Source organism: Apostichopus japonicus, chromosome 20 (assembly GCF_037975245.1).
Source record: "Apostichopus japonicus isolate 1M-3 chromosome 20, ASM3797524v1, whole genome shotgun sequence".
Classification (NCBI taxonomy): Eukaryota; Metazoa; Echinodermata; class Holothuroidea; order Aspidochirotida; family Stichopodidae; genus Apostichopus; species Apostichopus japonicus.
The window spans coordinates 25,878,759-25,899,829 of NC_092580.1; the positions used below are offsets into that span (position 1 = coordinate 25,878,759).

At 34.8% G+C, this 21,071-nt stretch overlaps 2 protein-coding genes and 1 non-coding gene across 6 annotated transcripts in view; all 3 read right to left on the reverse strand.

Annotated features, from left to right (window-relative positions):
• The window catches only part of LOC139961266 (fibroblast growth factor receptor 2-like), an 80,206-nt gene that overhangs the window by 14,526 nt on the left and 44,609 nt on the right, over nucleotides 1–21,071 (reverse strand). The gene's annotated exons all lie outside the window — the stretch shown is intronic.
• On the reverse strand, nucleotides 812–18,595 carry LOC139961660 (fibroblast growth factor receptor 4-like). Of its 3 annotated transcripts, XM_071961032.1 has the most exons (10): nucleotides 10,677–10,792; nucleotides 8,836–8,948; nucleotides 8,520–8,690; nucleotides 6,427–6,537; nucleotides 5,216–5,382; nucleotides 4,540–4,659; nucleotides 3,901–4,015; nucleotides 2,973–3,069; nucleotides 2,209–2,311; nucleotides 812–1,831 (listed from the first exon to the last, which is right to left on the reverse strand). In XM_071961032.1, exons 2-10 carry the CDS (start codon nucleotides 8,936–8,938, stop codon nucleotides 1,793–1,795), a joined length of 1,026 nt encoding a protein of 341 aa, XP_071817133.1. In that variant the 5' UTR covers nucleotides 8,939–8,948; nucleotides 10,677–10,792; the 3' UTR covers nucleotides 812–1,792. The 3 variants fall into 3 exon arrangements, 2 of the variants coding, with proteins under 2 accessions (XP_071817133.1, XP_071817132.1); XR_011790953.1 differs by lacking the exon at nucleotides 2,973–3,069 and having other exon boundaries at nucleotides 1,787–1,831; XM_071961031.1 differs by lacking the exons at nucleotides 812–1,831; nucleotides 2,209–2,311; nucleotides 2,973–3,069; ... (3 more) ...; nucleotides 6,427–6,537; nucleotides 8,520–8,690 and adding exons at nucleotides 13,556–13,837; nucleotides 16,433–16,717; nucleotides 16,847–17,131; ... (1 more) ...; nucleotides 17,685–17,969; nucleotides 18,248–18,595 and having other exon boundaries at nucleotides 8,926–8,948; nucleotides 10,677–10,790.
• Nucleotides 1,226–1,425, reverse strand: LOC139962262 (U2 spliceosomal RNA). Its single transcript, XR_011791183.1, has one exon. It is a non-coding gene; the product is annotated as a U2 spliceosomal RNA (small nuclear RNA).

Sequence of the window (21,071 nt, forward strand, 5' to 3'; positions counted from 1 at the left end):
AGATAGATAGATAGATAGATAGATAGATAGATAGATAGATAGATAGATAGATAGATAGATAGATAGATAGATAGATAGATAGATAGATAGATAGATAGATAGATAGATAGATAGATAGATAGATAGATAGATAGATAGATAGATAGATAGATAGATAGATAGATAGATAGATAGATAGATAGATAGATAGATAGATAGATAGATAGATAGATAGATAGATAGATAGATAGATAGATAGATAGATAGATAGATAGATAGATAGATAGATAGATAGATAGATAGATAGATAGATAGATAGATAGATAGATAGATAGATAGATAGATAGATAGATAGATAGATAGATAGATAGATAGATAGATAGATAGATAGATAGATAGATAGATAGATAGATAGATAGATAGATAGATAGATAGATAGATAGATAGATAGATAGATAGATAGATAGATAGATAGATAGATAGATAGATAGATAGATAGATAGATAGATAGATAGATAGATAGATAGATAGATAGATAGATAGATAGATAGATAGATAGATAGATAGATAGATAGATAGATAGATAGATAGATAGATAGATAGATAGATAGATAGATAGATAGATAGATAGATAGATAGATAGATAGATAGATAGATAGATAGATAGATAGATAGATAGATAGATAGATAGATAGATAGATAGATAGATAGATAGATAGATAGATAGATAGATAGATAGATAGATAGATAGATAGATAGATAGATAGATAGATAGATAGATAGATAGATAGATAGATAGATAGATAGATAGATAGATAGATAGATAGATAGATAGATAGATAGATAGATAGATAGATAGATAGATAGATAGATAGATAGATAGATAGATAGATAGATAGATAGATATTGATGCTATCATACAATTACATCTTAGTGCAGACGTGAATTTAACAAACAGTGAAAAGAACGATTATATCAATAAAATACAGGGGTTCCATGTGTTTACTCTGAGAAACTTCATATCTGGTCTAAATATACAGCAAAATGTACCCTTTGACGTTTGAGGGATGATACTTTGTCTATGAGATTCCCTTTACATGCAGGGAAGTCCGTTTCAACTACCCTGCATGACAACCGTGGTTCACCAGACAAAGTGAAATTAAGCTCAAAGGAAATTTGCTTGTTCTCTTTTTTATTTCGTTGCTCTTCTCTCTAGCTCTCTTTCTCTTTTTCTCAGTCCTTTTACAAGTTGTACTTTTTAAGAAAAGTCACTTATGAAAGAACCTGGGCACGAAAACCAAACTATCGAACGACTAATTCGCTCTCAACCCCAGTCCCCTTGCATCGAGACTGTGACTGTGTGATCATCGTCAGGTTTGCATCACCATTCCCCTCGATAGGGAACAGATACTACACATGATCTTAGCCAAAAGGCCGAGAAGTTGTGTTCTGCCTTACACTAATTTCTCACTCAACCTTTCTTTCTGAAGAACAGTTTTACAACTCACAACACTTTTTAGAAACACACTATTCTTTGACTCAATACAATACTTGATAATTTTACATAACAAAACAGAATGATTGGGTAAACAATAGGATGGCATTTGGAAAGCATTTACCCATTACATAACTTAGCAGGTGCAAAATTTCTAGACTGCTTTACTCTCTATACCAACTGTTGTTTCGCGCTTTTAATCTACATCCACAATACTCGAGAGTATGACAGATTCCCGTCACCATCTTGTGTTTTTATATCAACTCTTCTAGACACCCTTAATAGAATGGTGGGTGTACTCATATTCTTATCCGTAAGCTAATCATCGTAGTGTTCATTGTTGTAATACACATCATTCTGAAAATGAAAGTGAAATCCATTATTCTTCGCATTCAATGAACAGCTGATCATCCATTATATTGATAACATAAACGTTTAAGAGCCGTAAGAGCCTTACAAACTTTCAACCCAGACGCTTTATTCTAGTAACACGATTTAAATACTGTGAGGTTGTTAAAACAAATGTCTAAACCATAAACGATACCTAATACATTCCTTATAGGAGTTTCGACTGACTCAACGTCCGATTCAATTAAATATGAAGGGAACCTAATAAACAGCTCCGACATCTATGGAAATAACCCACTCATTCCTAACTTAGAAGTTTAGACCATACGAAACACGGTTGTGAAGACACCGATCAATATATGAATGAGACCAGGCATCCATTATACCTTGTTTGCTGCAGCTGTGATTCTTTCAAATATTTCTTTGATACTGCTAATTGTGGTGCGATCTTTACATTTTGTAGCTAGGCACGATTTCATCAAAGAACATCTGAAAGAAAGGCATTTATGAAATTACTCGTAGTAAATCAAACTGTGTCTACTCTAAATTTAAATATTCAGCAAATATTCATGCCAAATTGTAGTCTTAATGAGTTAGCCTATACTTTACAAAAATAAAGAAACGTTAGGTGCTAGTGATGTTCTTTAGCTATTCCGGTTTTCAAAGTATTCATCTTTAAACTATTTAAATAGTTAAAATGTGCTGTATCTCTGGAAGAATCATTTAACATAGATGATGTCGTCGGGTCCTCGATGCGAGTGTAAATGTTAATATATTACCCATTGTTTCATAGCTTCTAACAACTCTACCAAAAATGTGTGTTTTTAAATTCATACCAACAACGGAGCATCATTGGATGTCGTAAGTACCATTTGTCCTTGAAAACTGTGTAATAAATTATACACATGTCCTTTGAGCCAAAGAAACTCTAAGTAGTTGACCATTGATTTGTTAGGTTGTATCTGAGGAACTGGCCTAATGATTTTTTTCTTTACTTTAAACTATACCTCAGCAATTTGAAGGGTTACGTTTCAAAAGTTAAAGTTGGAATATAGGAATACATCCTGGACTGATAGCAGTGGCTTTTAACGGCCTGCAACACATCAAAATTAATTTTTGGCCTAAAGTCATGAGATGTCCAGTAACTTACATGTTTTCAGGATAGTTACATTGCTGGCTGAGAGCATTAATTTTCTTGAGCATATTCACTTCACCCTGTGAAATGCTTCTACGCAGTGCGTCTAACTCTAAGATAAGATTAAGATGAAGATAGAGATAGGATTTTCATGCTCTGAACGTCTATCCTAAATCACTATGAAAGAGATGTTCCACAGGCAGGCATACGGTCGTTAGCCTACGCCGATGTTTCCTCACATTAAAATCCAGGGGCATACTTAAAATATGTGTGCTCTGCCCTGTATTTAGGAATTCTCTTCTTCCTAACTCTAGGTACAGTTTTGTTTAATCTGGGCTTATTTTGGCAAGATAAACCCGTCATTGGGAAATTACTAATTTCACTGTCGGTCATGTGGTATCATTGTAATGACACATGCGTTCCAAAAGCGTTGTTTTACTTTACAATTTATTGAATATTTGTTCCTAAATCGTGATGCAATAGGAACATTCTCGATGTATATTTGAATTCAAGATTTAATACAAAAGCAAATATGTTAAGAATATTTCTCTTCTGTGAATAAAAGAATTGCAAATTCCTTAGAAAACACAAAAGGTCATTTGAAGCAGTGTCATTTAGTATTAAATACAACATATCATTGAGAGCATTCGGCATTCAGCTTACTTCCTAGCTTTCTATTTTTCCTGTTCTTTTTATATCAACTGTTTCCACTTTATTACTTGCACAAAATGAAGTTTGATACATTTATTCCATTACTGTCAACAGCTTTGCCAAGAAACACTTTTTTCACCGTGCTCGTGTAAGACCAACTCAGCACTATACTCTATAAAAACTTCAGGCCCTCTCATACTTTTTACATTTACCTTCAAAGGCTTTTAACTTTAGATAAGCAGTTTATCTCTCTCTCTTGAAGTTCTTGCAAACTAGAAATATTATAACTTACCACCAACGAATATTTCTAATAATATAATCCCAATAGCCCAGACATCGCTAGCTGCTTGGTATGTTGAACTAGACGTTATGACTTCAGGTGGTAATATCCATTTTGTGTCTGCGTTCTATATCAAAGTTAAAAGAATGTTGTCCTAAGGAATTTTTTTTTCATTTTCAATCCCTTGTTAGAAATAATTTGTTTGCTCTGTTTTCCTGAACAGCTGAAGGCTTTTCATCCTATTATTGTGAAAGATTTTACACATTATTTTAAATAAGAAGTTGCCTTCTATATCAAAGTTAACAGAATGTTATCCTAAGGAATCTTTTCATTTTCAATCCCTTGTTAGAAATAATTTGTTTGCTCTGTTTTCCTGAACAGCTGAAGGCTTTTCATCCAATTATTGTGAAAGATTTTACACATTATTTTAAATAAGAAGTTGCCTTATGAGTGCTGCATTAGTCCATTTTTGTATAGCCTGTAAGTGTTTTAATTGTTGTAGATTTTGATTTGTTATATAAAGCTTTGTTATGAAAAATTACATCATAGAAAGTGCCAGTGACATTCATGTAATTGACCATAGACAAGTCCATGCAAATGCTAAGTGTCTTCACACATCACAACAGTCCACTTCGACAATTACTACAATACCTTCTTGATATACAGATCTAGAAACTTCGACACTTTCCGTCTGAGACAAAAATCGTACAGTTTACAAACGCCAAAGCTATTGACGTATACACGGCTGGCACGCAGACCTGGGTGACAACACTGAAGTTTAAAACAAAGCAAGAAAAATTAAACTAGACATACAAATTAACGAACTTCAGTATTAGCCACAAATTTGAATATTCTTAAAATTTCTTTCAAAAATGTAAGTTTCCTTCTGGCAATTTCTGAATGACAAAGGTATTCTTAGACAACTCAAATCAAACTCGTTCCATTAGACAATGTAATATCTCATTGAGGAAATCTGCCTTGAAGTTGGCAATGCAAAAAATCTTTTTAAATTTGAGCATGAAAGAACATAATTTGACCTTCTGTCATAATAAGCAGCAATATTGATGGCCTTTTACTATCCTGTTTCAGAGTATTAAATGCATACGTTAGTTGATAGTGGTACATCACGTACGGTGGTAAAAGTGATCACCTTAAATTAATCGATAATAAATTTATATTGTGCGGACGGATTTGTGGTGGGCAAGGACACCTATTCAGCATCTGAGTAAACTTTTCCAAAAGAAACTTTCACCGGGAAAACAACTGAATAGCTTTTGTTTCTGTATACTTTCATTGTTTGAGGAAATTACATTTTAGCATAATTTACCTCATTCTTTGCCAGATATTCCATTCCCTTTATAACATCAAAGGCATATGCCGTTTTAAGATCATTGGAGTTAGTACCAGCAGCTGACGAGTAGTTGGTTTTCTCAGATACCAAGCATTGGGCTAAATTTGCCATCTCAAAATAGTCATATACTATATACAGCATTCCTGTTGAACGCCAAAAGAGAATTTCATCAACATCATAAAATACAAAAAAGTCAAATAATCTAATTCCTGTTCAAGTAACAAACAGACTTTCGAGTTACGAATTCTATAATAAAACATTTTTTTAATTGTTTTGCCCTCAAAAAAATGGTTTTAAAGATAAAATCGCAAATAGGCAATGACCTACACATAAATAAAATAAAATAAACGCTCACTTAATCTTAATTTAAAAAATAACCAAATTTAAACTGAGAGTCTTAAATTACTTTCCCAAAAGGGAATCTGTGCAAGGGTGGTGGTATGTATGTTCCCCTTGGTGGATACAATAACCCAATTGGAACAAGTGGAGGACGAAGGTCAGCATAGGTCAGAGTCTGAACATATTTTAAACATTATAACTCAACAAAGACAACTTGTTTGAACTTCAAACTTGTAGATCACTTTGATAACTGTGAAATGCGCATCGAAACTGGTGCAGGTTAAAGGTCATTAGGGTCAAAGTGTAAAGAGTTTGTTTACTCTTTAACTCAATAAGAATAGCTTGGATGAAATCCATTCTTAGTATGTACATCCCATTGGTGATTGTTATATGTCCATAGAAACTGGTGGAAGTTAAAGGTCATTTAAGGTTATAAAACCACACATCCTCCTTTTTAAAATCTTGGATTCGCCTTTGTGACTCTCTTAATTATTCCTATAGACACAGAGGAGAATTCAATGAGACATTGAAAATCAAATGTAAAATGCGCTACTTGACATTTGAAACGAGGGACATTTTTTTCTAGTCCGCTGGGGGCAATGCTGATGATTATTCGTGTGACAGATGACGTAGGTACAATCTAAGGATGGACTATATATATAATACAGTGCATTGCGATAGTGTTAATCATTCAAATTAAATCTAGAGGCATACAAAGAATGGTCCATGATCATTTGAATGGCGTTTATACATACTTGTTACCTTTAACATTGTTATAACTTAATACATTTTTCATTGTCTTATATAAAGACTGACTGTCTCACAGATAATACAAGTGAGCATCTTACCTCCATGCTTACAATAACCGATCGTCTGTAAAAGATTGGTATGATCAGGAAAGAACAGTTTTGTAGTACTACAACTCTGCCAGAGTCGTTTGGTTTTGTCAGAAGCGTTTGCTTTTGATAAAAAAATGTAAGTTAATAGTTGGAACAGTATTTATACTTCGTTCATGTCATAAGAGTAGGAATAATCATTGTAACAGATGAGCCAGGGTTCAGTGTCTACGAACTAGAAGGCCTTCAAAACTAATCAACTGGGGAATAAGGTAGGAGTGGACATATTAATGATATCGCTTTAAATAAACATATATTTTTGCCTCTTTATATTACGTTTCTATAATTACGGACACGGGCGGTGATCATGGGGGGGGGGACGGGGGACATGTTCCCCCCAATATTTTAGGTGGGGGATATAGTATCTAATATCCCCTCCCCCCTCCAATATTTGGTGGCATGGTCTTTTAGTGTGGCTATAAATAGGAAATAATGCGTGAGATTATTTATCCAAATCATATTTGGCGGTGGCTAAAACTTCATCTAACACATGCTGCATGAGGTAAATGACTCTTCCTGGTCTTCTCTGTGACCTGTGACCGTAAAGCATGTTGTCACTCATGATTATTATCATAATGTCTGTACATCTCTTGTGTATGAGTGTAAGTACGTACAATCATATATATGATCCACCTCGATATGGGTTCAATGGGTTTCTATTTGCCCTATGTTTCCTACAAGATTTCTAACCGCAGGCGCGTAGCCAGGGGGCGAAGGGGGAGACCGCACCCTCCCCCGATCGAGCATATTTTTTTTTATGAAATCGAAGTTTTATAGTAGCCGTTATAAGAGGTTTTAATATTTTCACACCAATAAATTAACTGTGTCTGAATTTTCGAAAATTCCCTAATCAACATTCTTCATCATACGTCCTCTACTCGTGCAATTTTGACCGGTCTGTTAGGGGTTGATGGGTTTTTGTTCTGTATTGGTTGTGATATTTTGTGCAATATTTTGGGCATGTTTTGAAGTGAAAATTCTGAACAAATATTGGGCTTCAAACCTTGAAAATTGGGACTGACGGGTATTGTGGGCCGTTACGTAGTATTACTTACAAAAACATGATGTGTGACTGGTAGCAATCTTGAAAAAAGGTTATGGATGGAAAAAAAACTATTGGGAAAAACTTGGTTCTCAGGCATCTAGTTGGTCATTTTCAAGCCCGAGAAGTGCCATTTCCGGTGATCTGGGGGGCTATCAAAACCAGAAATTTTCTTGTACGCTGCGCGCCAACCGATGTGGCGCTCCACTTAGATAGTAATATATAAAATATCACGAAGCGCGCGAACAATTTTGGGGATGAAAGTTGCTACACGCCTGCACCCAAGCAAATGTCCCCCCCCCCCCCTAATATTTGAAACAAATCGCCGCCCCTGATTACGGAGTACAACATGCTATATATATATATATATATTACTCAAAAGCTTTAACATGGCTCTTTCCATTGCATCCCATGGCGCATACACAATATTCACACAAATTAACTGCGCCCTTAGATGTAAGCACGAAACCTTTTTTGCTGAAGGACCTACAAAAAGGAAAACTGGTCAGGCATGACGTAACCTATCCTTTCCACGAATACACTGTATTCTCGAATGAAGAGCCTTTTTGTATTATTCTTCTAACTCTGGGTTTAATTAAGTATTGATAAAGAGTATCATAAGCATGTGGTTAATGGTCGGTATCACGTTTACCGTTCCGTTTCGTCGCTAATATATTCGTCACCAATTTAAAGAACCATATAATAAGTCAACACCAAATTACATTGCACGTACTTCGTTAATCAGTATCCCTATATGCTGAAACAATTGAGATTGGAAAAGGAATTTTAGAAGTTTATCTTTGACAAATTTCTAAATAAAATTTGTATTCATGAAAAAGTTACCATAGTTGTATTCAGACGTACATTTTCTTGAGATTTTCATGTAAATTTGCTAAAATGTTAAAGGCATTCTGCATTGGTTTTGATAACGCTGTTAATATTTCATATGCACGATTTATCATGAAAATTGTTTTAAAAAATCCGTAATAAATGCTAAACATACCATCAACATACGATATCATAACATCCTTCTTACTATCCTGGGGTAACACGACGCTTCCTTTCCATAGTAATATAATTGTTGAAGTGTTCAAACTGGAGATAAAGTGAATCATGTCACGTTCAAGTTCTTGGTCTTTCAGTTTACGTTTTGTATCTACGACGGAATCATAATCTGAAAAATATAGAAAGCATGTATATTCGGTAATTAATTAACAAGCTTTCCCTTCATCCTTCAGCATCGAAACTCAAATATATTTTATAATAAACAAAGCAGGTCCCCCCCCCCCTCACACATTCACACAAACATGCACATTTACCATGGAATCTGACAATCTCTTCTTTACTTGACGAGGAAACACCGTGTGCATTAATGATGTCTGTGTCTTCATATATTTCCTCTTCGTTACGCCGGCTCGGCATTTCTATATTTCTGAAATGAACAATTATATGTACATTACATGTTATTTATCTTTATTTTTTAGGAGGTTCTGCACTGTATATCTTCTTTCCTATTTCGTTGTGTTTTATTATTAATATTTTCCTGGCATTGAAGCAGGTTTTTATATACGATGGAACTGAATTATGAAAAGGATATTACGGTAATTTTTGAAAAAGTATTTTCTAATAAAAAAAGGTAAGTAAACATAATCGATTCTTTAATAATTAATACCAGTTGAAAAAAATTTTCAGTGAACTCTGTACTGTCACTTTACATGTATCTTTTATGGTTACATGGTATCTTTTCTAATCTATCAGCAGAAATGACAGAACATCGGCAAATTTCAATGCCGTATCGAAATACGTTTACTAAAGTAAACATATTCAATTCTTCATTAATTAAATATCAGTTGAAAGTTCTTCAGTGCATTTCATACATTCACTTTTCATGTAACTTTGAGGGTGTTTTTATCTGTTAATTCATTAGCACAACTGAAAGTACAGTAGCTAATTTCAATTCCGGATCGAAATAAGTTTACTTATTGCTACTTGATAGATAAGCTATTCTTATCCATTTTTAGTTTCAAAATCGTTATGAACAAATTTCATTTGTTACTTATTTCATGCAATAATTATTATAATGCGTAGTTTCTAGATTGTGCGTACGTTTGCTGGCGATCTTGTTCGTTGACTTGATACAGCCAAGAGTCTGTTAGGAAAGAAGTTAAATTTAGATCGAGTATGTTCAGTTCGCCGAGCAAACTTATTATTATATATATATATATATATATATATATATATATATATATATATATATATATATATATATATATATATATATATATATATATATATATATATATATATATATATTTATTTATTTATTTATTTATTTATTTATTTATTTATTTATTTAACTGATGTATCAACTCGCAAATACTTTGCGATACTTAAAACATATTAGGTCAATATTAAAATATATAAAAGATATACGCTTATAAGATATTAGGTACAACGTTCTGTGCGAATTATTTAATGTTTTGCTTTTTCCAATATGGTGCAATCAATTGATAATTAGCACGCACAATTTTCAATGAAAATGTCAACTTAATTTTCGATGTTTATATGCCTATCAGAATAGGCTATAGATGCAACTAAGGTGTGTAAATCATGGCGATTAAATATTAGGCCCATCAGGTGTTGGACTTTATCTGGAATAGCGATATACTTATACATCTGTTGTCGTATTTTAGTCAAACAATCTAACTTTATATCTTCAAATTGAAACATATTTAATTTGATCTTGGTACTGACAAACTGCAGCTTTGGCGTTCATTAAAATCACTGGCGTAATACATAGCGGTGAAACAAGGAAATATTAATTATAAACTGAAGTTTGGTACACACTTACATGCTTGAATGGAATTTCATGTTCAATGTTGTATGTGTATGTACTTAATAACTATTCCCGTTACCTGATATAATGCAATAAGTTACTCATTCGTTATAATTACTATCATTTCATATATGGTTACTTGAAACTTACAACGCCCAAATACAATTATAAACAATTTCTTGATTGAACCTCATTGTTTTCATGTTAAAGACTAACTTTATGGTATTGTTTTCAGCGCAACTGGTAAATAGGCGTAGTCGAAAGGATATACGTATTTTAATTACAAAGCGCTGTTCTTGCGAAAATACCACGTTGTTTACTTACTGAACCGTGTCTTACATATCGCTATCATGCATACCGTCACTACAAAAACCACGAAAATCGCTCCCGAAGTTGATATAGCAAAGATTAGGAATTCTTTTGTGCCGTATGTTGCCACTGGGAAAGGAAAATGCGAAACCAAGATATTCTTTGCAAACAGAAAGAAAGAATATAAAGAATATATAATATGATAAATAAAACTGTAAATGCTTTCATTTATCCGAGCCTATATGTTCTTTGTATGTTTGGTGATTGCTGCAGGGTCATCCATACAAGAAAACATTCTAAAACATGTCAATCGTAAGCTACTCACAGAATTAGATCATAGTTTTTACATTTATGTTTTTTATACATAAATACCAGTAAAATATTGACATTGCTGCAAGATGGTCACCAGGCCTATTTTCCGTACCTTTACACGTTCAGAGCTGAACAGCACAAGTGATACTATGCGATGACTACCATAGGGTGTCTTTACAACCGACAACTTTTGTATGGTGGGATGTAATTGGACAGCTTTTAGAGGAAGAACCGCACTGTTAAATGTTGCTCACTTGTGAATCAATATTCACTGTGCTTCAAATCGAGCTTCGTCCTTTGTCCTATATATAGGCACTTGCACTACCAATGCATTTACATAGAACACCCAGCATGTCCAACTTAAGGTCTGCAGTATTATTTGAGCTTTATCCTGAAGAAAAAATACCACACACTTTGGATGCTTTATTCGATTTTATTCATCAATATTCAAAGATAAAATATTGACCACTTTAAACCAAGTTCGAGTGGCAGATACATTTTAGTAGATTTCACTTTAATAGTGTCACAATTATTTCAGGTGTTCCAGTTCCACGCGTCTGGTTATGTTTCTGCTCTTCAGCTGTAGACACCAAACGTGTCATGAGCCCGTTTATATTCTTTCTTACTGGTATTCTAACATAGTTACCTGTACTCGTACTAATTCTCTTAATATTATTTGGGTCATTTCGCATAACTGGTATATGTATATACTATTGCTAGATTTAGTAGTACTCTGAGTCGCGCATACAGCTTATGGAAACTCCTACTCATAAAAAGGAACATTCTACTTGTATCACAAGTGCTAGGCACTTCAGACAACGAGTGCATATTATACTTACTTGTCATCATACGTGATTCTTATATTCTAGCATTAATTTCGAAACGTTCGAAACGTATCATCAAAAATATAAATCTGCTAGAAAACATAGTTGTAAAGCATGCGCCATAAGTAAGTAGATATTATAGCTGTAAATGTACTCACAAAGACAGAGACGTGCAAAGATAATGTGTTGCTTCAGTCATCACTTGTTAATTATCCACATTCTGTTCACTTAAACATGAGAGAGCAAACCTTAAACTGATATTTATTAGCACAAAAAGAAACACCTTGGGATGGATGAAATGATGCAAGATTTGCCTAAATTTGATTATGATTTGTAAATGATGTTCGACGTGGAAAGATATATATCTCATAGAAAGGAAAGAAGAGCCTATACTTTCGTTATTAAGTCCAATTAATGTTAAGGAGATAAATGGTTTTCTTTATGCACCTATATTAGGCAAAATAAACATAGTGCAGCACAGTGGTTAATTTGTATTTCATAGTGTTACCATAAGGTTAGTATAATGTAAAATTCCAAATTATAGCAATTATAACTTTCAAAAGAGATACCGTCAGAGAAAAAGCTGCAATAAAACAACGGAGAACCACTCAGTGAAAAGCAAATTGAAATGAAGTCACGGTCTATAAGTTACCCATCGTGCAAATTTGAGATCGCAGCATCAGCAACAGAATTCTAATATCCTTTGTTTATCTGATGTACTTATTGCTTCTCTTACCATATAGCACTCTATGGCGGGTCATCAGTCTCAAGTCGTGGGAGATCGACTTATACCGATTTAAATCGATATATACCAATTTCCTTCGACTTATACCAGTTTCCAGCAGCTTAAATTGACTTCTACCAGTTTAATTCGACATATTATCGATTTAAATCGACATATGCCAATTTAAATCGATGATAAGTAAAATAAATCGGTATATGTCAATTTAAAATGGACATATACCAATTTAATTCGACTTATACCAGTTAAAATCGACATATACCAATTTAAATCGATGATATATAAAGTAAATCGATGATATGTCAATTTAGGTCGACATCTACCAGTTTAAATCGATGATATGTCGAATTAAATCGGTAGAAGTCAATTTCCATGGACTTATGACAGTTTCTAGCAACTCAAATTGACATATACCTATTTAAATCGACATAAGTCGATCTCCCACGATTTGAGACTGATGGCCCGCCATAGCACTCCTATGATAATACATGTGTTTTCATTCTGTGTTTTGTATACTTTATTGGCACCTATAGTTGTTATGGGTTACTCGAGATTTCTCTAACAATATAAAACTTAATAAATGGCTCATTTCATTTATCTTGTCTCTGTGCGATGTTAATGCAAAGACATCTCAGCCAATTGTATACACTACCATGTTTTCTTATATACCATACCTTCTTGATTCTTTCTCGCTTGTTTAGTTATTGTTATTAAATTATTAAATTATAGGTTAACGCATCGTCAAGTCGAGTCAATGTTAGTTGTTTGTCATTCCCTTCCATACTTAATGTGCTTCCGTGATATGTTAATTGTGTATAGAACATGAAGAGAAAGCACTACCACATAACTTTTTACATTTATTTACTGTATCAAAAAAGTTAACAACACCACAGTGTTACTCATTACACAATAATAAAACATTTGACAGCAGTACATGTGTACAGAAAACAAGTGACAAAATTCGAAAAGCATTTCATTTTCTAAGATATATCAAACAATTGGGAAGACAAACTTACCTCGCAAAGCAACGCTCTTTGATGTATTTCCCAAAGTACATGATATGATTATGTCATCTTTAGAAAGTGTTATATTTAATGTAGATATGACATCTATATCGAGACCGATAAGTTTATATTTAGCTTTATCTGAAGATGGAGTTTCATCGTTGATTTTCCATGTTAAGTTTCTTTGCAGTGGAGTTTGATCACTGTAGCACTGGAAGCTTTGGTCTGTTAACTCGTTTACGTCTAAGAAAGATGGACACATCACCGAATTACAGAGGAGAGTTATCGTTGGGTCTGCGAATAGAAAAGGGTTAACGGTTGTAATCAGTTAGGACGGGGCAACAGGATCAACGCGACCGAATCCCCTGTAACCCCCACCCCCTGCCTACATCTATGGGCCCCCACGTATGTTGACATCAAAGTCACTGTCTTGTAACGATGGGTGAAATAACATGTAGGCCTCAAAAGATCGTAGACGATAGACATTGCGACAGTCTCATTGCGATAATAAAACCCGGTATGTGTTTACATGATATTCAATAATACTCTAAAGAAACACCAATCAGCGCGGCTACGGGCCTAACTCACAATACTACTGTAATAATGTCTATAGCAGGATTTATAACAGCGTTGTCGGTACTCGTGACCCTAACAAGAACCTGTCATTTTGTTCGAATATGGTTACGCTGAATAGGTCGGACGCGAAATTCCTTTTCCCAGCGCGGTTAAGGCCAAAATGTGCATACCTCACCATTGGCTAAGGTCCGTATGCATCAGCTTCATAACATTATCAACTAGCAGCAGCCGATCGCTCATCACATACCACTTTCGCAAGGCAAGTTTGCTACACTCAGAAAAGAAAACAATCTTGCAGCAGGATGTACGCGTTTGAGTAGAGTCAATTAAGTTAATTTATTTGTCTGTTTATTATGCCACGGGTTTAAAGGGTCTGTGGTTATACATCGCACAACGCTGTTGCTGTAAATTTAAAGTATTTATTTCAAACCGAAACAGTTTGAAGATTATACAAAATATCAAATACTAGGTCTATATCGTTCACATTCTATTAACTGAAAACCGTGCCAATGGGTCAATAAATTAACCGTGTAAAAGGGTCATAATTTTGAAAATCAAATCAATGTCTAGCTCAAAAGTAAGAGTCTATCAGTTTAAAGTTTAAAAGTATCTCAAGTAAACAGTCAAGCTGTCCAATGTTTTTTATGCAGTTTTGAAGCGAGCAACGCCTAGTACTAATCTGCGTACATTGCATCGCAGTACTTATCAGTACAGCAAGTTTCACCATCACTTTGAAGCTTCACCCTTGTCAAAACTATCTAATTCAAATTATTGGCCCTTCGGTTTTGGATCATAAACCTAAGTAATCCTTACCTTCAAAAAGGACAGTCATCTACAATGAGAAGTATATATACACTCACAGTCCATGGTCGCAGTATTATTTTACAAACTTGTGGATGTACATGTACAGAAACAATTTCGCGCAAAAGCAAAGAACAAACTTTTTTACAAAGTTGTCTTCTTAAGTCACCAGTTCATACAGTACGTAGTATGCGAATCACAATGCACTGCGTGCACGTGTATGTACATGTAAATACACATACGCGTACATAGCATAAAGCAAGAACTTCCCAGTTTGAATAATTCAGCATCAAAAGTGCAAGACCCCGCCAATGAAAAGCGAGGTATGCAAATGGTAGCCTTTACCGCACTGGGGCAACAAAATTCGGAGGCCGGACAATTCCAAATTTTCTTTGTGTATATTTGCTATGCACAAACAGAAGTAAAGGATTATTGTTTGTGTTTTGCTTACTTGCTATAATAAGAAGGTAATAAAACCAAGAGGAGAGTCTTACTCATCAAACTTAAGGTCAACATTCATTCTAAGCATAAGACATTTTCAAACAGATGAACCTTTTGCCAAGTGGCGGATCCAGACTTTTTACAATCTTAAATCGTTTGGTAAGTATATTACCAAGCTGGGTATAGAAGTATATAATCAATTTATAGTAAAAAGAGTTACTTCCCACCCCCCCCCCCCCCACGCTCTCCAACCCTCAAATTCAAGGGCAATGAGGACAAATTTGACCGATTCATAGTTTTTGGGGCAGCTAAATTTGATAAAATGGGGTAATTTGACTTGTTTTTGTTTATACATATACGTACCCAGTTTTTGCCCATTTTTTTATTTTTACGAGTACCAACAATAATGCTACATGAGAAAACATCGGCAAAAGTAAGGAATACTCGAGGGCGAAAGGTACATGCTTGACGGTACACTGTCTGACTTTGGTACTTGTTTTGAACAAAATCATGCTTTTAGTACCAAAGATAATTTAGAAGAGGAAAAGAGTGGGAATTTTACAATTGCCCACACCATATAAACTAACTACCTGGTAGGATTTTTTGTGATAATATATGGTTATTTTGTTTAAATGATAACATATTTAACTGGCTGCAGCCTTACTGGAAAATGTGTACCGATGAACTACATTGAACTATCCCCTGAGCCTTAAAACATGACTTATCTGGCAACTAGCTAAGCATGCAACCATTTCTTGAACAAATTTTTAAATATTGAATTTCCCGGAGGATGCAGCTGGACTCGTTTCATTTCATGTGTGAATTTAACAACGACTCCGCCAAACTGACAAATGGGAAACTAATCAACTTTAAGAAAAACCAGATTATATGAAATGTATGTTTTACACGTATTAGTGGGCTGACAACCAACGGATTTCTTTTCTAATCTGCGACGCAACTTTTTCTCTTTGTCATCTATAACAACAACAAAACGTTTTGTAAAGTATATAAACTACACAAAGACCTATATCCTCTTTTGCTTCAAACATTAATATCGAACGAGGCACTCACCTTTCATATCTAGCAGATAGGTCTTCATGGTAACGTTTCCAAAAGCACATGTGTAGTTTCCAGCGTTACCACTATAGAAGTTCGTAATCTTTAGATATGAAAAAGTAGTATTGGTGACCTCACCATAAACATTATCAACCAATTCCGGAGGAAGGCCGTCAGCGTAAAATACTTTTCGTTGAAACCACCAAACTGGCTTACGAGAAGAGTTAATTTTTTCACTGCAGTTCAAGAACAGAGAGTTTCCACGCACGACGGTGATATTTTGAACTGATGTAGACACACCTATCGAACATAAAACAAAACAGTTGAAATTATCGTAAGAAGCGGACTTGTAATAATACTACATTAAGTATATAAAGCGTAGAAAAAGACCTATATACTTCATATATAAATATCGAAAGAGGCACTCACCTTTCATATCTAGCAGATATGTCTTGCTGGTAACGTTTCCAAAAGCACATGTGTAGTTTCCAGCGTTACCACTATAGAAGTTCGTAATCTTTAGATATGAAAAAGTAGTATTGGTGACCTCACCATATACATTATCAACCATTTCCGGAGGAAGGCCGTCAGCGTAAAATACTTTTCTTTGAAACCACCAAACTGGCTTACGAGAAGAGTTATTTTTTGAACTGCAGTTCAAGAACAGAGAGTTTCCACGTGCCACGGTGATATTTTGAACTGCTGTAGACACACCTATCGAACATAAAACACAACAGTTGAAATTATCGTAAGAAGTCATACTTCTAACAATACTACATAAAGTATAAAAAACGTAGACAAAAACCAATGTACCTCAAACATTAATATCGAAAGAGGCACTCACCTTTCATATCTAGCAGATAAGTCTTGACGGTAACGTTTCCAAAAGCACACGTGTAGTTTCCAGCGTTACCACTATAGAAGTTCGTAATCTTTAGATATGAAAAAGTAGTATTGGTGACCTCACCATATACATTATCAACCATTTCCGGAGGAAGGCCGTCAGCGTAAAATACTTTTCTTTGAAACCACCACACTGGCTTACGAGAAAATTTATTTTTTCCACTGCAATTCAAGAACAGAGAGTTTCCACGCACGACGGTGATATTTTGAACTGATGTAGAAACACCTATCGAACATAAAACAAAACAGTTGAAATAATCGTAAGAAGACATACTCGTAATATTACTACATAAATTATATATGGCGTGGGCAAAGACCTATATCCTCTTTTGCTTCAAACATGAATATCGAAAGAGGCACTCACCTTTCATATCTAGCAGATAGGTCTTGACGGTAACGTTTCCAAAAGCACATGTGTAGTTTCCAGCGTTACCACTATAGAAGTTCGTAATCTTTAGATATGAAAATGTAGTATTGGCGACTTCACCATATACATTATCAACCGTTTCCGAAGTCAAGCCGTCAGCGTAAATTACTTCTTGTTGAAACCACCAAACTGGCTTATAAGAAGAGTTATTTTTGGAACTGCAGTTCAAGAACACAGAGTTTCCACGCACGACGGTGATATTTTGAACTGATGTAGACACACCTATCGAACATAAAACACAACAACATAAATTAACGTAAGAAGACATACTTTTTATAAGAATTTTGGAATACACACAGACTTTTGGCCAACGTGTGCGTGTTTGGTTTTCACTCCTGTTTTCGAAGACTTGCTAATTCATGACTTCTGTATTTCTGATTGAGAAGAGGATGAATGACGGATTCCATCATTAAAACGATGATAACCATATGAAACCATTAAATAATTAGTAAATGAAATTAACAATAAAATAAAAGTAACGGAAATTTCACTTTACTTACCTTCTGTGAGACCAAGGAATCCACACAAGCATAGGATCGTGTAAAACACCATTTTGAGCCTGTTATTGGGTTCAATGATTGCCGTGGTAAGAAAGATTGCACAATATAATTAATGAACAACAATACTAATAATAATAACCATCATCATATTATTATTATTAGGTAAATATAATACTAGTCTGGGTCAGTGCAATACTTATACAGCGGATTTTCCCTATTTTGCACTGTACCATCTTAATTTGTACATCTTTCAGGATGCACAATACTGTCAAAACTGTCATAAAATTGAATGTTTTTTTCTTGTCCTTTCAATTGAAGACAATGAAAACTTGTAAACGTTCTTCGATAGTCAGCGCTCTAACACTTTCAAGTTGAATCTGAAGTCCAAACCTGTACCAGGTTAAAGACAGTATTACTTTTTTATAGGGAGCATCTATATAATCAAGAGACCAATGGTAACGTGTTATACCGTACACATCGAATATAACACATTACTGAAATCTCCATTTTACCATATTTTACCATAGCTACGGAAACATGATTTAATTTGACGTGTGGAAACATGATTTAATTTGACGTGTGCTAGCTTGTCTCTCAAGTTTGTTTTTTTTACACAAAAGTGAAGTGAATGAAGCAATGATGTAACTTTGTATAGAAACGGAAGCTTCAAATCATCACGATCCAGCCCAACTGTTAAGTGGTTGTATTCAATGGAAGAATGAAAGAAATATAAAAACCACATTATCCTTTCTAGACCTTTCTTAATATATTTATTCTATTCGTGTTACAACAAAGGATAGTATATTGTTACGAGGGCCCATTGTAGCCTAACGCTAGTCACTGCTAGTGAGAAACCTAATGTTATAATGTGGAGAGTAATTGAAATTGCCTACGTGATAAATCAGTATTTGAGAAATTAGGTCGGGTTACCGTGTCACAATGTTATAATACACGATTGTTCTGGTATATTCCTTATGATGACGCGCTGGTCTCGGGTTAACGTCGGTTTACGTGGAATCGCGTGTAAGCTGTGCACGACATCTTCGTGGATTCTCTGGAACGTTCGCAAGATATGCAAAGGACTTCCAAGAATAGAGAAACCGAGTCGCGTTGTTACTCAGGTGTATCGAGAGAGATCTAGATGATTCTTGACATGGCGAATCGTATATAAACCCGCCCAGATCGGAGAGTTTCTCAGTTTCTGTACGAATACAAGCGACGGCACATATTATACCATTCTACTATATATCGTCAGTGCTCAACTACCAGTAGTTTCTGAAGGATTGAGATATCGATAACAAGATTGATTCTACACTTCCATTCAGAAGTTTGAAGAGGACTTTGCTGTGAAAGTACAGTTTTTCAGTCGTTATTTCGGAGAAGGTGAAGAATTTCTGTCTCCGTTGAGGAAGTTCGTTACGCCAGGAGTTGGTGGCTATAAAGCTGATTTTGGACTGACTCTGGTAATATTTAGTCGGCGAGAAGTTCGACTTGTGCTTCACTCTATTGTGGCTGGAAGTCCGTCTTCTATTTTGGAGCATCGTCTGAAAGAAGGTGACTGCTGTTTCTGGGATCGCGAGAAACTTCGTCGAGGACCAGTGAATTTCGCGGTACAACGGACCGAGAATTGTCGTCATCGAGGTCGTGACCGCTGAGGGATATCGCCGTTGGAAGAGGCCAGCGTGTTTTAAAGTGTATCCTATCTTGTTAAGTTTGTGAGTAATTTTCTATATATTTGTAATTACCATTTGTTGTTGTTGGTTAAAACTCCATTGTTCAATATAGTTTACGTTCTCATTTAAAATCTCTAGACTCGTCAATTTGTCTGTGTTCCTTACGGAAACAAACCCAGGCTTGTGTCTCGTTAAAAATTAATTATCGAGACCTCTCGCATTCCAACGTAACAATATGTAACTCATGTAGTGTCCCTCATTAAACCTGAAGTCCAGATGCATACCACTGCGCCATAATAGGTATCTTAGCTAAGATACTTATATAGAAATGCCCACATATTCATGAATATTTTTTACAAAAAACGTAAGATAGGTTATAAAGATGCATTTTGTTATAGCTTAACATACATATGTAAGAATTACAGACATCTATATGACACTGAGTAAAAGATGCCAGTTCTAAATCAGAAGTGCATCGTAATTAGACCCACGATGCTTCTCCGCCATTTTTTTCTCTTTTTTTGGGCTGTGGTGGGTTACGTTGCGCACGTTTTTAGGAAAAACCTTGCAGCATGTTGGAGCACGAGCCTTTTGCTACTCCAAAATACAGAATTCTTGCAGTTGTAGTCTGCTGTTACGTCAATGGTTATGCCAGGAAATCCTTCAAAAAACATATTTCTTTCAGCAATGCTCTTTTTGATATATATTTCAATGTGATTTTATGTAAACTGTAACGTTGTCAGTGCCTTGGTTTCATCAGAATATACAGCAGACTAATCATTTTCAATTAAGCGTAACGTAAAATATGACATAAAACAACTTTAGCTAACACTCTTTTTCCTTTTCTTCTTTTCAATATTACAAATTTACGAAAAATTGATCCCCACAGACTTGACTATTTGATAACTCGATCGTAACATTTCATATGAACTCCGTGCACCCTTGAATCTGTAAATGACTGCATTTACTTCACAGTGGTATTGCCACTATTTTGCTTACATTGTGTCCTGATGTAGATTAACTACAATACCATATATGGTAATAATGAAGGAAACGCTCTCACCTGAAACGATCTTGCAAGGCGATTGTTCAAAGTTAAAGGAAAACTTCAGCTCCGTCCGTGTGTTGGCAAAATTTGTATGCAACATATC